This window comes from Eumetopias jubatus, unplaced genomic scaffold, assembly GCF_037043125.1.
Source record: "Eumetopias jubatus isolate StellerSeaLion01/CBP00866 unplaced genomic scaffold, mEumJub1_p1.0 scaffold_4, whole genome shotgun sequence".
In the NCBI taxonomy this organism is placed as follows: domain Eukaryota; kingdom Metazoa; phylum Chordata; class Mammalia; order Carnivora; family Otariidae; genus Eumetopias; species Eumetopias jubatus.
The window spans coordinates 181936103-181953992 of NW_028274810.1; the positions used below are offsets into that span (position 1 = coordinate 181936103).

Consider the following 17890-nt stretch of genomic DNA (forward strand, 5'->3'; position numbering starts at 1 on the left):
CCAACTCTTGATTTCAGCTCAGGTCACAATCTTGGGTTCATGAGATCAAGTCCCAGTTCAGGCTCAGTGTAGAATCGCTTGAGATTCTCTCCCTCTCCCTCTGTTCCTCCTCCCAGTCATGCTCTCTCTCTCTCTCAAATAAATAAAAATAAAATCATTTAAAAATGCAATTTACTTCAAATGGTTTTTGTAGCTGCTTTACTTTTCTATGCTAATTTTTTTACAGTCTGTGCTTTTATTGACTCAGTCATTTATTCCTAAAGCCTAGGTCAGAAATATGTGCCCTATTTACATCATAGGAGCTATGTTTTACATTTCTTATGTTTGAATTTTAACTTAGAGTTTTACTTAACAAGAATCTGGAAGTTCTGGCTTTTGCTAAAGCCTGCACACTGGAAACTCCCATGTCCCAACTCCACACTGAGAACTGGAGCCCCATAGAACTGTCCAAGAGTTTGAATTGATAATATTATGGATGGTTCAAAAGTTTTGGAGTTTTGGAGTCTCGTTCGTCTCCCAGACTCTCAGACTTTTCCTACAGCTGAATGGAAAGCTTGGAAATTTAGGATTACAATGAAAGTGCTGACCAAACCTCAGGCAGGCAGTGCTCTGCAGTCCCTATCCTTCTGCAATCAGTGGCTCATTGTGCACTTTGAGGAGTGAGTCTCCCCATGGTTTTATACGGAGGACCGTTTACATACCAATTGAATCAGTTGCTTCTTTTTCCTCCTGCTTGCATCTGGCTTTGACAGCATACAGGGCTCTGGATCTCTCATGCATACACAGTCCTATGCACAAATGGGACATTTTTTAAAAAAAGCCTTCCTTGCATCAGTCAACAGGAAATGATCGTAGTTCTTTATCCTGCTGTGTCATCAAGAAAATATTAACACATGTCTAAGGAATGCTTTAAGATTCAGTTTAATTCCAATCTGCCGAATAAATGCAAAATTCATTTCTAGACTGGAATGCACACTTTGGCATGGCAAAAGTTTGTCGACGAAGAGCAGGTTTCATCAGGAAAACTATTCAAGTGGTTGTGGGAGCTTCCCTCATCCACCCACCCAATCAGAATGGAGTCATAAAATCCTGATCCTTAAACTGTCTGTGGCTTCCTAGGGGGAAAAAAAAAGCTATTTGGGGAAATACCGTAGTAAGGCACTTGTGAATTTTGTGTTAAGTTGACCTTGCCTTGTCCCTGATCAGGGAGTATTTTGACTATTCAACAGTAGTTATTTTTAGTGTTTAGAAATAATAATTATAGTATGTCAATAGTCAGTCAAAGTAAATACCTGCTCTGAGTTTGGACTAAAGGTCAGGGAAATGGAAAATAAATGTGGGCTTCTGTTCCTTAAAGGTGTGAAGTACTGAAATGCTACTGAAATTTGGGGAGGTTGGAGGTTGGCAAAACAAAGCCATGAAAAAGGCAAAGGAATAGCCAGTGTTTGGGGATGCTATTCGCTGAAGACAGCCCTTTATTTATGTATGCCTTTATGTTCCAGCAGGGTTGTAGCAACCACTCTACACCTCTCTCCAGGTCTCTTCTCATACACGCGCAATTATTATTACCTGTTGACCCCACCTATACCCCCACGTTGGGGCCTGATGCCCAAACATGCATACAAACTCACTCACATCTCACAGGGAAGGAGAGAGGGAGAGAGAAGGAAGACTGAGTGGAAAAATACCAAGATTTGTGCTTGATTATTGGAGATAATTAAGTAGAACCTAAAAATAGTCAGGCCCTTATTTCATATTATGTTCAAAATGATTCAAATTCTAAACTATTCACAGCTGTGCTGGGCGCTGATCTACCATACAGAGTTGATTTCAAGCACTTGAATCAACGATAAGCAAATGAAGCATCTCTCTTTTCTTCTAAGTATAACTTGGGGAGGTACCGTGACTCAGAAGCTATTGAATGTGAAATAAAGAGATCAATAATATCATTACCCCCATGACACTCATCGTTTATTCTGCCAATACTTTTCAATAGAGTGGAGCAGTATGGCCCACAGGTCATGTCAGTTTTGTAAGTCTCTCCTTACAAAGTTGTTGATAGTCTTTAAAACTCAACTCCTTATGTGTATCGATTAAGCAGACTGGCAGTTTACTATTTTATTGATTTATCTATTGAGAATCCCAAGTACGTAACAATGCAAAAACACAGGCTGAAAAGTAAGAGATGGAGGAAAATAGGCTGTATTTCTTTAAAAGCGTGTATGCAAGGACTTACCCTGCTACTAGAAAGATCCTTCAAGGGTGAGAAATAAATCTTAATCCTTTACTATAAATAATACCAACAATCCCACTGCTATGAGGTGACTAGTATCACTAGCATTACTGGATGGGCATAGAAAAAACCACCAGCCTCCCCCTTCTGGTTTTGTTCACGTTTCTTTCTTTTCTTTTTTTTTTTTTTTAAGATTTTATTTATTTATTTGACACAGAGAAAGAGAGAGAGAGAGAGAGCACAAGCAGGGGGAGCAGCAGGCAGAGGGAGAAGCAGGCTTCCTGCATGAGCAGGGAGCCTGATGCGGGGCTCGATCCCAGGACTCTGGAATCATGACCTGAGCTGAAGGCAGCAGTTTAACCAACTGAGCCACCCAGGCGCCCCTTTGTTCACGTTTCTATTTTTTTTTTAATAGAATATGAAAAAAAGTTAGGTATCATTTGTGACCCAGCTCAGAGGCCATTCTTTTCATGAAAACTTCCCCGATTCTTCCAACATTGCTTGACATCTTTTCTGAATATAGACAGCAAGCATGGCAATTCTGCTTCCCCTGTATCATTCTCCGTAAGAGATCAGTCTGTGTCACCAAAGAGTCTTAATGTGGCTACAAACAGAACATAGAGTATAATAGAGTTAAAATGGCTTTTTGGTCTTTCTTTTCCAGTCGGCTGGATTCTTTGAGGGCTGGGGCTGTGCCATTTGTTTTTATATCAATCACACCTAGCATAGGGCTCTGCTACAGAGTAGGCATTCATTCTTTTTGATCCAACAAATATCCATTGACTGCCTAGTATGTGCCAAGTGCGGTGGTCCGTGCTGCCAGGAAGGAATGTATAATAGCCTTTGAGCACAGGCATCGTTGCTAACCTTACCCTTGTTTTTGGCAGCCTTTACTGTATTTGTCAGCACCTGGAAGGAAGGACATGTTACCTTGTATTTATTTTTTTAATACCAGGCAGGGCTTTGCACTAAATGTTATTGCATAAATTCAGTATGTTCATAAAGCCAAAAGAGATCACAACTGTCCAGTGTAGAAGCTGCTGTTTTATCATTTTTGTATTGTTTAACTCTTTACAAGTTTTCCTTGGTCAGATTTTTGTATGTTTCGAGAAACTTGCATCAGCTTTCCTTACAATTTTGGTTCAAATCAAAAGTCTCTGATGAGGCTGTTCTTAAAATTTTGTTTCATCAACAAGGAAATGTTGCTGCTTAGTAGAAAAGATTTAATATGGATCACAACATCAAAAACTAATGATGTACGGTATGGTGACTAACATAACATAATAAAAAAAGTTTATAAACGTGGATACAATGAAGCAACAAGGGAAGAAATGAGCTTTCTGGAATTAAGCCCTTCATATTTGAACGGGCACTATTAAGAGCTCTTTCCTACATATCAAGAGATTTGCCTATTTTTCAGTCATTGTCATGATTATTGCCCTCAGTGACTTCCTGTGGATATGGATCAGAAACTTGAGACTGAAGAATTCTTCTTAAGAAGTGTATTTTAAAATTGCCACTTTGGCATTATGTATCAAAAACCTTCAAACCCTGCCCTTAAATCCAGCAATTTCACTTTTACGTATTTATCTTTGAGAAATAATTGAGACTATCTGCAAAGATTTAGTTCTTAATATAATTTGATAACTTATAATTTTAAAAATAGGGAATTAATGGAAAAGAAAAAGATAATCCTTGTTGGTAAATTATGCAGTTGTTAGAAACGATGTAGAAACTATATACACATAGTTACAGATATATGTTTATGGTGTGTTGTCAAAAAAAGGAGGTTATAAAACAGTATCCATATTTTAATTCTATTTTAATGTAATATATACTAAAATGTGAAAGAAGTCTATAATAATAAGCAATAAAATATAGTCACTAATTATTTCTCAGTGGCAGGATTTTTATTGTTTCTGTCAGGAAGACAGTTTTTATTTTCTTTGTGTGTTTTTGTGCTTTTCATTTTATCTTGAATAGCAAATGTAATAGAGAATAAAAAGGTAATATTTTAAATTTTCCAAATATGTAGAAGTCTTAAAAACACAATATTTGAGGGGAGCTTATATTATGTCTTTCATCCATGTAAAATAAGACTATGATTTTCCATGGAAACTTAACCAGCAGTATATATTGCCTAGTCCAATTGAGAAACCAGTAAAAATAAGATAGATCCCAAGCATGGTAATTACATACTAAATTCTTTAGTCAAATACTTTTTGAGTGCTTTCTATTCTTCAGTCTCATCTCTACATTCCTTGTTCTCATGAAGCTTGCCCTCCAGTTGGGATGACAGAGAAGAAAAATAACAACAATTCATGTGAACGAATAAAGTTTCAATTGGCTATAGCGAAAAATAACACAGAGTGAAGAGGGAGGGATAGGGAAAGTCTATTGGTGGGGAAGGTGATGTGAGTTTTAGAAGTGATGCTTGAATGTGGTCCTGAGTGAAGAGGATGAGTCATATGAAGACCTGAGGGAACGACAAGGCAAGGGAACAGCAAATGCCCACGTGGCGTGTCTAAGAAATAGTGGATCAATGCTATCAGACTTGGGCAAGTAGGGGAAGAGTAGAGAGGTGTGGAGGTACCAAACCAGGGCACCTTGTCTCATACTCATTAAAAAAATGTTGAACTTGTTTTAATTGCTATGAAAACTCATCAGAATTTTAAAGAGGGGAGTAAAGTGATAAAAAGATACAAAGATCAGTATGGCGGCTGTATGGCAAATAGACCGTGTGGAGGCAAGGATGAAGCAGGGAGGGCAGTTCATTGGAGAATTCTAGCTAGATTATAGCTTGGATGAGGGTGTGGGGTGGAGGTGGTGTATGTGATCAGCTTTGAAATGTATTTTGAGGTTGGAGCAGATAGAACTTGCTGATGGATTGGGTAAAAAGGGTGAGGAAGAAGAGAAGAATCAAGGATGCTTTTTAACTTGATCATTATCAGGAAATGCAAATTAAAAACACATTGAGATCCTACTCATGGCTCGAATTAAGACCAATGATGCCAAATTTTGGAGATTTGGAGCAATCGACACAAATACATTGCTGTAGGAATGACTGTGAGTTGGTACGACCACTTTGGAAAATACTTTGGCATCATCCACTAAAGTTCAACGTGCCTGTACGTCATGGCTCAGTGATTTCACTCTTAGGTCTTAACTCAAGAGAAATATGTGTACATGTGTAAAGGCATATAAAAACCATCCATAGTATCATCATTCATAATACCCTTAAACCGAAAACAAACCAGGCAGCCATGAACAACAGTAGAATGGATAAATAAACTGAGGTTTATTCTTACAATGGATTATTTTATAGTGATGAAAATGAGTTACAGCTACGTGCATAATGCTGAATGAAAAAAAACCACAGAAACACACAGACGTGCACATGCACAGTTAGAATGGAAAATAAAGCAGCTTGGTTGACTGCTTCTGTTTTTTCACTCAAATAAGAAGTGAGGCCAGCAGCGCAGGGTGCAAGATACAGAGCGTTGCAAAGTTGAGAATGCAGTGAGCTTGGGAGTAGGACGGTGAATTTCAAGGAGAAATCAGGTAGGATTGCTGGACACTACTATATGGCCACTTGAGCTCTGTGGTCATACACTGAAGGACGACATATCAGTTGTCAAATTTGGCCGCTTGTATATCTTTCACATGACACAATCACCATGATCTAAAGCCTGTGCATTTGTCCCATACAGTGGTCTTTCTGGCTTTAACAAGCTCTGTTATCGTTTCTCAGCTGGAAGCAGGCATAAGTAACAAAGCAGAATGGGGAGTGGGTTACCTCTTGTCTGAGAGGTGGGGCTGGGACTGCGGAGATTTCCCCGACTGCCTGACCAGCTGGTTTCCCATTAAGTTCTGCTGAGAGGTAGCCCTGGCAGCATGTTGGAAGGTAGGAGGAGAGGTGAGGAGACTTTTTTCTGGATTCCAGCTCAGATCAGCATCCTATCCTCACTGGCCTGTAAAGCTTCCTGTCTCCTGTCCCCAGCTTCTCTTGGCCTGCAGCTGCACAGCCTCACCACGTCCGGGGGGGCCTTGCTCCGTACCTGCTGGCCAGCTTCCCAGGGGCAGCCTCAGCAGTCCTTATGCCCTGTCCCTTTGTCACCCACACCCACCAGACTGTGCCCTACCCAGAGATCTGAGCACTTACTCCTTCATTCCTCTGGCCTTAGGGAAGCGTGTGTGTGGGGGGAAGCTTCTCCCTTTAATAGCGAATCTCTTACTTTGATGACATCTGCTTTTTGTCCTCTCAGCATCCCAGCACCCATTGGAGTAGATCTCCTGATTTAAATCTCTTCTTTAGGAATATCTAACATGTTCTGCATTCCTGATGAGGGATGATACTCTAATTGACATATCATCACAAAAAGCCAAAAAAAAAAAAAGGAGCTAATGTTCAGAGATACAACACTAAACCCCACAGAGTGGTCTGGGGACACTGGAGGCAGGTGCATACATGTCTTGGCTAGCCCTGTGCAAAGGAAGGCTGGTGGCTACAGAGGGGCCAGGGTGCAGTCCTCACAACCCGCAGCCTCCAGGGCAGCACAAACCACCTCTGATGGCCAGACCACGAGTGACAGGAGAGGGGTCCTGATGCTTTGATGCCGCCTGATTGGGAAAGCACTGCTCTGGTCTGATCCACTGTTCCTGAAACCAGCAGCACCGATTTCAGAGAAACACCTCTTTTTTCCACATTCAGATTTCATCAGTTTATATGCTAGCTAATTAAACTGAGTGGTCACAAGAACATGGCAGTTAAAATGAATAGCTTCAGAAACCCAAAATGACTCTTGTGAAGCGTTTGGCTCAACTAGAGGAGAAAACTGGTGCCCGTGGACTAAAAGTAACCTGCTTGGCATGAACATTCACTGCACTAAGGGCATCGGGAAGAATATTCTACAGAAAGGATGGGGTACTGCTTGCCCAAAGTGGGAGAGAAGAGCTTTTGCTTATCAGGCTTATGATGATGAGTCGCCTTCCTGGTGAGATGGTGGACCCTGAGATTGAATGAAGCGAGGGAAGGCAGAACTGATCAGAGATTCATGTGTCAGGTAGAGTGATGGGCTAGATGCCCGGTAAGGCCTTTTCCAACAGAGTCTGTGATTGAGTCACAAGTGCTGTATAATGAACGATGGGCTCAAGCAGAGGTTTGGTGGCCCCTCAATGGGGGAGGGTGAGCTAGATATGCTCTAAGGGTTCCTCTCATTTAAAGTATCCTATCTAGAAAATGGAACATTCTAGAATACGCCCAGATAAATTAGGTGTTTCTAAATATGTTTTGTCACGTTGTTTATAATGTCACATTATGAACTTTTAATAAAAACATGAACTTTTTTTAGGACAAATTTTGCAGAGCTTCACACACCATCATGCACATAATAGACGTTTGATAAATGTGTTAATTAACGAATGAAAATAACAACTGCAAAGTAGACAGATCTAAAGGGATGTGGGACAGAGTCCCACTCACGGGCTGGCACTCTTGCCTTGAAGAAACCCAGGGGTGGAGCCAGGCACATGCAGAGACAGGTGTCTGGCAGAGGAGGAAGGTCTTGCCCTGGAGGCAGCTGGGTTTCCTCTCTGACCTGAACCATGCACAGGCAGCTGGGTGGGGCTCTACCTGCTTGACCGTGAGGTTGAGTGACTGGATATCCCATGATTCAGGCCTCAAAAGTCCTCATCAGGTCATGGCAAATGAGGTGTTTTTCACACTTTGGGGATGTCTGAGTTCCCCGAGTTTGCTGGGCATAGTCCTGGATGTTTGAGGAGAGGCCCTTCACTTGTGACTTTCTCAGTGGTCTCACAGGAGGTAAGGCGGGAAGAGAACAATTAAAAAACCTGTCCCACCCCCTTTCCTCTCTTCTTTTCACAAAGTATTCAGTATAAACTGTTGGCAAAAGGGGCAACATGTGGGGTTTGGGATCTGAAGAAATCAGAATTGAAGTAGGTGTTGGTATTTTTCTTTCTCAACAAAGCTGTCCTGACACATGGCCCGTGGGAAGGCATTTGTTTGCCACTCACTCTGCACGTCACAGCTAAGTACATGTTGAGTATAAAATGAGATTTTCTAGTAATGACAAGTAAATGTGGAAATTGGAAATGAATTACTGAAGCCAGCTGAAAAGTGGAAATATTTGGGTTTGCAGATTGGCACCCAACTTGCATCTAATGAAGGCCTGGATTCTTTCTGGTTTACCTAGATGGTTCCTTATGAGGAATCACTGTTCCTTCATGTTCACTGGTGGGCATGCACACCTGGCCGTCAGAGCCAGGTGACTGAGCTGTACCAGCCTGGGCTGTGGCTTACACACACACACACACACACACACACACACACACATACACACACACACTGGGAATACATGGTGTGCCTGCACATCATTCCCCAGGCTTCTCCATAGAGCATGGAGCGTGGAGCATGGAGCATGGAGCCAGGTGCTGAGCAATGATGCATTGCTAGGGAAGGCCTGTGGACACTTGTTTGTACATGAATCAGTATCTTCTCCTCCAACCTTGGGAGGCTGGGTCTACACAACCAAAACCGAGTCTTCAGAGAAGCACACTCACAAAACTCAAGTGACTTAGAGACTCTCTAGGAGCAGCTTGCTCATTTTACATCCAAAAGGCCAGGTAGGGTAATTTCTTTCTACAGAACATAGACAGTTATCCATTTACCTTTTCTCGTACCATTTAGATATAATCAAAGGCCATGGATGGGTTTGAGATGTTGCTTGAAAATAGGATAGACAGGCCTCAGACCACATCTTAATATCTTTAACACCGAGAACAGTGTCCTCAAATTAAGACGAACAGGTGCACCGTTGCCCATCTTAGTTTACCAGGCAGTTTTTCTCCCTCCCCCTCTCTCTCCCTCCCTCTCCCTTTCCTTCCTTCCTGCATTTCTCCACTCCCCCCCCCCCCCGCCCACCTGCCGCCCGGCATCTGCCTCTTCTGTCTGTCTCTTCCTCTTCTGGCAGGGAGATGGAATTGGAATGGAAAATCATAATGAGGTGTATACTGGAAACTTCTGCACTTGTACCACCTTAGATATGCATGTACAATTGCATCCTCTTGAGTGTTTCTTAACTTCAGAGATAGATATTCCTAGGAAAACTCCAGATCCAATGAAGAGCAGCAGTTGGGTCTAAGGTAACAATGTGGAGCGAAAAGATTGGATGTTCATGTCCAAGTTTCTGCCTTATTCTGATTCCTGGTCTCAGGGCAGGAGCCAAACTGTCCTTGCTGGGATAGTGCCAACTGAGAAACCATGACACCTTACTTGCATGGTTCACCGCTGAGCCTGTCAGACTCCAGTCCAATATGGTACCTCTGACTTAATTATTCAATAAGTAAGGAATGCTGAGAAAGGATTTTCACAGCTAACATTGTTTTAAGGCGATGCCAACTTCCTTCCATAAGGAGAATGAAATTTTTAAGCATCTGTTTTAAAATGTCACATCTCTTCTTTGATTTTCTTACTGGTGTTTAAAAGCGTGTCCTTCAGAGAGTAATAGATGACTGAAATTGGGATTAAAAGGCATTATTTTTATCTTAAAAACTAATAATTCTAGACAGGCATATACAAGAATGACTTGCAGACTTAGGACCACTCTACCTGCTAAATAAGAACATTTTACAGTTTTTAATTCAGAGCTATTTGCAAATACTTCAGAGGGTTCATGCCATTGATTATTTGCATCCATTGCAGAAAGTTGTGTTTTTATATATAAATCCTAAGAATCTTATACCATAAATATATATGAAAATATATGTCAGACTAGCTTCTATCACATTTATTTTTCTTCTCCTAGAGGAGAAAAGCTCTGTTTCTGTAATTTATTCACACAGTTTAATTTATAAGCTGGTTCATTTTAAGTGGGATCATCTATTGGAGGGTTGAATTTGGAAGCTCTCTCTGAAGACAGGTTTCTCTTCAAAATGCAAACTGATTCAGGTAGTGTTGCCTGGGCTCATCTTCATTTGCTGGAGGTTTTGTGGTTGTTTGCTGTCATGTATTTTCCACTGTTTGGTCTTTTGACATAGCTTTCTGCCCACCTTCCTTGTTAAAAAATGGCAGCACCAAGACCCACCCAGAAGGCTAATTCCTCATCTTGTGCTCAATGACTTGCATTGATCCTAGTGATCTTTGAATCAGCTTGTCTTTTGACCACCTTGGGAGCGATACAGACCACATTTTCCCTACAGCTTTCCAATTCTGACAGCATGGCTTGCCTTGGCCAAGGATAAGGTCTGGCTCCCAAAGTAAGCCTCATGCAAAAAATGTGAGCTTAACAGATAAGCTGGGGACACAAGGTGTCAGTGAAGAGCCACAACTCTGTGAAACAGAAATTTTGATTCTTATGCTTAGAATGAATAATCTGAGAAAAAATAAGGATTGCTTTCTATTTTTTTTTCTATAAAACTACATAAAACTCTCCAACCAAAGTGATCTCATTTTCTTAGGCCCTCTCTCTCTTTCTCTTCTTTCTCTCTCTATCCATCTTTAGGATAAAAACTTCTCTATGATTTTTTTAAATCTTTTAGAAAACCAGTAGGGACACCTATTAATCTTGGGCCACAGGAAGGCAGCTTGCAAAGTCCACATTTGTGTCTGGGTTTTCCTTTTGTGTAACTACTATTATTATTATTTTTAAGATTTTATTTATTTATTTGAGACAGAGAGAGAGAGAGAGAGCACAAGCGGGGAGGCTGGAGGGAGAGGGAGAGGCAGACTCCCTGCTGAACAGAGAGCCCAATGTGGGGCTCAATCCCAGGACCCTGAGATCATGACCTGAGCTGAAGGCAGACGCTTAACTGACTGAGCCACCCAGGCACCCCTCTTCTTGTGTAATTAGGTTGCAAGTTGTTCTGGAGATATGTACCAGATTCTTTGATAGAGATTTAGTTTGATGTTGCCTCTAAATTTATGTCCTCATTTACAGACCATTTCCTAATGCATATCCCTGGCCCTGTAAGGATACTGGGCATTTATTGATGCAAAGATGGAACAGAGCTCCAAGGAGCTTGAAATTAACCTAGTTTCATTGGTCACCTTTACATTTGAGAAGGGGGGGCCCAGAGACATTAAGTGACCTGCACAAGGTCTCACAGCAAGGAAGTGAGTGACCAAATCCAGATCCTCCCTCTGCAGCCTGTGGTCTTTCACCACTAAAGGCAGTTGTTCACAGCTAATTTATACATCTTATTTTCTCTAGGCTTTTCTTGTCTGTTTCTGTGCTAAAACACGACTTTCTCTTTCTTCCAATTTGCTTTCTAGCATTTGAGAATCACAGCCCACAGATCTCTTTGACCCTTTTCTCAAACTTCTTAGACCAAAGCTATTCTAGTGTGGAGCCAGTGTTGGCCAGACATTCACAAATAAATGGGTCCCTGGCTACCAGGACGCGCTCCATCTTTCTTCTCCTCTAATATGCACCCCACACCTCGCCAAGTAAAGTGCTCAGTCTAAGCTAATGTACTCCTTGCTATAAAATGTTACAAGGACACTGTAGAAATTCCTCAGACCAACCGGATCAAATCTCAAGTTAGAGCATGGACCAGAACAGGACACTAACATGCGTGTACATAGAGGAAGTCACAGCAAAGGCTCTAATGAGATGGAAACAAAATGAGCATGTTATGTTAACTGATTCACAAAATCTATTTAGTTATAAGATAGACAAATTGCCAGGAAACTGCTTATTTACAAAATGGCTATCCATCTACCCACCCATTTATTCACCTATGCACCCACTGGTCTGTCTGATCTTCTTGCTGCTAGAAAAGATTTGAATAGCAGAGCCTAAGGAAACATCAGTGCAGATAAGTGACAGTCTTACTGATGAGGTTATCAAACAAGACAGCAAAACACAAAAATATTAATCTGATAATATTTGTTTTATAAAACTTAGTAGTATATAAACAATGTATTGTTAAATATTGACAACATTTTTTCTCCTATGACTTTGAAAACAATATTATAGCAATCTACTATTTCCTTTTAATCTCGTTTTGTTTCTTAATGTCAAAAGGAAATGATAGAGATTACCCTCATATTCAAATATGTGTATAAATATTATTAGAAAGAGAGAGAGCTAGGCCTTTTTTTTTTCCAAGGTTTTGGAAATTACTCTATCACACAAGCCAGAAAAACCCAGTTGCCTCTATTTTCATTCTGACCAAACATAAAATCATAGAAATGTTTTTCCTACTCAGAGGGCAGCTTGAAGGCAAAAAAAAAGAATTGTCTTTCTGTAAATTAGCCATCACAAGTAATTGTGAAGAAGAAAATACACATCATTCAAAAATTCTTGTGTAAAATAGCAGACATCTAACAGGGAGAACCACGGCCTCTGCCAATAAAGGGTATTAGAACAGTTTTTTGGATTGTGACAAAAGTAGCCAATCTTTCCCCAAAGTCAGAAACCAAATGACAAGCCCTTACCTTGGAGGGCCTGTAAGCTATGAGTCTGTACGATAATGCAGAGCTGCAGGACCAGCTGTGGAGCACTTTCCAGAAAGGTGGCTAGCAAATGCAGCATACTCACATCTGCATACTCATACACCATTTTCCAGTAAAACCTCCATCTGTCATTCTCCCCACTCTGTCGACTTCGAATACCTAAGTATATTGTGTGGAAATATCTAGAAAGAAAACATGGAGAATAAGAAAGAAATGAGTGATCATTTATAATTCAAACACCAAGGCTGCTTTTCTTTTCTGCAAGCTACAAAAGCCCACAAGAAACAGTTACTTTAGTGGCTTATTAATTTAAGGCCCAAAGATAACTGCTTAACAAGTACCCTTATTCTTTTTTTTTTTTTTAGATTTTATTTATTTATTTGACAGAGAGAGACACAGTGAAAGAGGGAACATAAGAAAGGGGAGTGGGAGAGGGAGAAGCAGGCTTCCACCGAGCAGGGAGCCCAATTCGGGGCTCGATCCAAGGACCCCGGGATCATGACCTGAGCTGAAGGCAGACGCTTAACGACTGAGCCACCCAGGCACCCCAAGTACCCTTATTCTTAAATCTTCGCTTTGAGAGGTCCCTGCAATCTTTGGCCTCATTAGAGGCAATCCACTGACTTGAAATATGAAATGTGTTGGAAACAGGTGTAGAAGGGATTTGCCACTTTGACAATCTACACACACCCTTCCTGGCTAGTTTCTTTATGTGCTCAGTGGTACTCAGGAGATGGATTTCTCCTAGGGAGCCATGCAAGTCTGAGGTATTAGAATGCATATGCTTTCAAACCCTCCTGATGTCTTCTAAAATAAATGTTTTATTATTGAAAATTTCAAATATATACAAAAGGAGAAAAAAATAGTGTATTGAGTCCATTATATGTTTCACCCAGATTAAGTAATTATTGATACATGTATGCAAAATACATAATTTTTTATTTATACCTTCACTTACTCTCTGCCACCAGATAATCTTGAAGCAAATCCCAATCATCATGTTATTTCATCTGTAAGTATTTTATTAAATATAATTGACAAACATAAATGCAATACCATTACTACATTACAAATACAGATAATTTAATATTATCAAAAATACTCAGTTTTCAGATTTTCCTGATGATCATATTTTCCTTAGAGTTTGTTTGAGATACAATCCCAACAAGACCTATATGTGATGATTACTTGATATATATCTTATGTCTCTTTTAAACCACAATTCTTCTTCCGTTTTTTTTTTAAATTTCCTGCCTATTTTTCACTATCTTGGTTTTGATGATTGTACACATGTGGTATGGCTAACATATTTGTCCTTTGTGTTTTCTTCAGTTGGATAGTTACTGTTGATCAGATTCAAGTTTGATCATTTTTAGCAGGTGATGTTGACTACCTCATTGAGGAGACCCTAATGTTTTCCTTTATGAAGCCATCATCCACTAATGATCAATTCCTAGATCCATTCATTCATTAGGGGTTGTGAAATGGTGATATTCTGAGTCTATCACCCTTTAAAACTTTTTAAAATTTTTTATTTAAATTCCAGTTAGTTAACATACAGTGTTAGTTATACAGTATATTAGTTTTAGGTGTACACACAGTGATTCAACAATTCCATACAACACCCAGTGCTCATCACGACAAGGGTACTCCTTAATCCCCATCACCTATTTAGCCCATCTCCCCACCTACCTCCCCCCATGGTAACCATCAGTTTGTTCTCTATAGTTAAGAGTCCATTTCTTGGTTTGCTTCTCTCTCTTTTTTTCCCTTTGCTCATTTGTTTTGTTTCTTAAATTCCACATATGAGTGAAATCATGTGGTTTCTGTCTTTCTCTGATTGACTTATTTTGCTTAGCATAATACTTTCTAGCTCCATCCATGTTGTTGCAAATGGCAAGATTTCATTCTTTTTTATGGCTGAATAATATTCATATATATATATATATACACACACACACATGCAAATGATATACATATCACATCTTCTTTATCCATTCATCAGGAATGGACACTTAAGCTGTTTCCATAATTTAGCTAGTGTAGATAGTGCTGTTATAAATATTGGGGTACATGTATGCCTTTGGATTAGTATTTCTGTATTCTTGAGTAAATATCTAGTAGTGCAGTTGCTGGATCGTAGGGTAGTTCTATTTTTAACTTTTTGAGGAACTGCCATCCTGTTTTCCAGAGTGGCTACACCAGTTTGCATTCCCACCAACAGTGCAAGAGGTTCCCCTTTCTCTGCATTCTTGCCAATACCTGTTGTTTCTTGTGTTGCTGATTTTAGCCATTCTCCGTGAGTTTATAGTTTTGATTTGCATTTCCCTGATGATGAGTGATGTTGAGAATCATTTCATGTGTCTGTTGGCCATCTCTTTGTCTTCTTTGGAAAAATGTCTATTCATGCCTTCTGCCCATTTTTAAATTGGATTTTTTGGGGTTTGGGTGTTGACTTTTATAAGTTCTTTATATATTTTGGATACTAACACTTAATCAGATATGTCATTTACAAATGTCTTCTCCCATTCCATAGGTTGCCTTTTAGTTTTGTTGATGGTTTCCTTCATTGTGCAAAAGCTTTTTGTCTTGGTGAAGTCCCCATAGTTTGTTTTTGCTTTTGTTTCCCTTGCCCCAGGAGATACATCTAGAAGAAGTTGATATGGCTGATGTCAAAGACATTACTGCCTGAGTTCTCCTCTAGGATTTTTATTGTTTCATGCCTCACATTTAGGTCTTTAATCCATTTTGAATTTATTTTTGTGTACAGTGCATGAAAATGGTCCAGTTTCATTCTTTTGCATGCTGCAATCCAGTTTTCCCAACACCATTTGTTGAAGAGACTGTCTTCCCCATTGGATAGTCTTTCCTGCTTTGTCAAAGATTAATTGACCATATAGTTGTGGATTTATTTGTGGGTTTTTTTGTGTGTGTTCCATGTCTATTTTTGTGCCAGTACCATACTGTTTTGATTACTATAGCTTTGTAATATAACTTGAAGTCTGAAATTATGATGCCTTCAGCTTTGTGTTTTTTTTTCAAGGTTGCTTTGGCTATTCATATCACTCTTTTTTTATTGGCTAGAATACTTCTCCAGCTGTTATGTCAATGACTCTGCAGTATGTTTAGTTGTCTGAACCTTATTCTCTAGTAGATCCCCCTAAGAAAGGTGCATAGGGACAATATTCTCTGAGTTCTTGCATATTTATAAGAGCATGCGGTTATCAATCTTGACTTGCATGGGAATAAGTTTCCATCTATTATGAGGACCCTGAAGTCTAACAATTTTACATGAAAATTGGTGCCCATTTCTAGAGTCTGTGAAAGAACTTCACCTACCTGAAGCAAAGGCTTTCTGATACCAAGAGGGGAGGACGGTAGGGATACAGCAATGAAGTACAAAAGCAGAATAGCTGGGGAAACGTTTGCATTGGAGGGTCAGGTTGGATGGCTGTAAAATCCATGCATATTCCATATGAAATCCAAGGTCTGCAATTTATTTAAGTCTATTAAATTTGTTACTTCATTGCTTACTAGCATGAAGTGTTGTTATGGAAGTCTGATAAAAATCTGATATTCTTTCAGTCTTCAAGTTTTCTTTATTTATCGTATTGAATATTTTTGTTTGTTTGTTCCATTACTTTGGTATTCTTCTTTGAGGCCTCCTATTTATTTATGTTGTATCTTCTTTATCTTCCATATCAGTCAACTTCCCTGAACGCTTTTGATCTCAAATAGCTTACTGATTCAAATTTTTTCCCTCCTTTATACTATTTGTCTTCTAACTATGGTGTTTGAATGGTATCATACCCCTACTAGTTGAGTTTTCATTTCTCAGCTTCTTTTAAAAAAAATTAGAATTCTATATTGGGTTCATCTTTCTTGTCAAATCTTACATTTTTTCTATACATTTCTTTTCTAATTTTTTTCTAATTCTGATTTATATTATTCTTTCATAACTTTTATAATTCTCTTAATTTCTTTCAACTCATTTTGAAATATTTGCTTATGGTTTTTATCTGTTTTCTTGGTATACTTTCATTATCTGTAAGAACATCATCATTTTTTCTATTCTCTTTTTCTTATAATAGTTTTGATTTTTTTCTCATTGCTAAGTTTAAAAAGAGGGCATTGAATGGAACACTGGATGTTATACACAAACAATGAATCATGGAACACTACATCAAAAACAAATGATGTAATGTATGGTGATTAACATAACATAATAAAAATTTTTTAAATGAGTTAGTTTAGTTTTTATGTAGTTTTATGAGGGGTAAGGGGGCCAGGATGGCTTGGTTGGTGTCATAACTCCAAAGCTCATTCCTCTTTTGTTCTCATAAGTGACAAAAAAGAATATAACTTGTCAACTTTCTGACACCAGCTGCCTCTGTTCCCCTGCCCCTTCCTTTGAATTTGGACTTTCTTCAGGTCTTGTGTCTGACCCTGTCCTGCTTAACTTGGAATCTATTCCCAGCAGATTCTCTTCAATGTGGAGCCTTTTCTTGGAAGGGTCTTCACTCTGTGTGTAATGAGACTGCTCCAATAGCATCAGATGTTATTTCATTACAGTCCCTGTGGACTTGTCCTTGCACTGGATCATTGAGAACACATTTCTAGGTCCTTCCAGATGTGTAAGATTGGCCCACTGCACTTTCCAGTAAGTGGCTGTTGGGGATTTGGGGATTCTTCTGTTCTCAAGGCCTTCCCTCTGCCTCTTCCTGCATAGTTGCCAATATCACATGGCTCTTAAGAGCTGTGCCTAATTTGTCCCTTGGTAATTATGGGGGTATCTCAGCACTGAGCTTTATTTGCAAGTATTATTCATGATCCTTCAGTTTTGCTCTGCCTATTTTAATGGGATCATTTTGGTAACTTCAAAAACTATGCTGCCACTGCCATTATATTTACAGAATAGGAGCATTTTAAAACAAACAAACAAAAAAACATGTTTAATCATTCCCTTGGGCCTTGGATTGCTCTCTATCAATTATAAGATGAAATTTGTAGAGTGCTGTTTACAGGAACTTTCATGAGCAGATCACCATGTTCTCACCACTCCACAGCTGCCCCTTATGATCAGCCCAGTGCAAACTACTGGCACATCCTTTCTTAGACTTCCATGCATTTTCACAAACTCATTTTTTTTCTTGGAATATTTTTCCAGCTTCTTTGACTGGCAA

General features: G+C 39.5%; 1 protein-coding gene across 1 annotated transcript in view; it reads right to left on the minus strand.

Moving 5' to 3' along the window:
* Positions 1-17890, minus strand: part of XKR4 (XK related 4) — a 447602-nt gene that overhangs the window by 150726 nt on the left and 278986 nt on the right. Inside the window, exon 2 of the mRNA XM_028118991.1 lies at positions 12690-12889. Within this exon, the coding sequence (XP_027974792.1) occupies positions 12690-12889 (200 nt within the window). The remainder of the gene's footprint in view (positions 1-12689; positions 12890-17890) is intronic.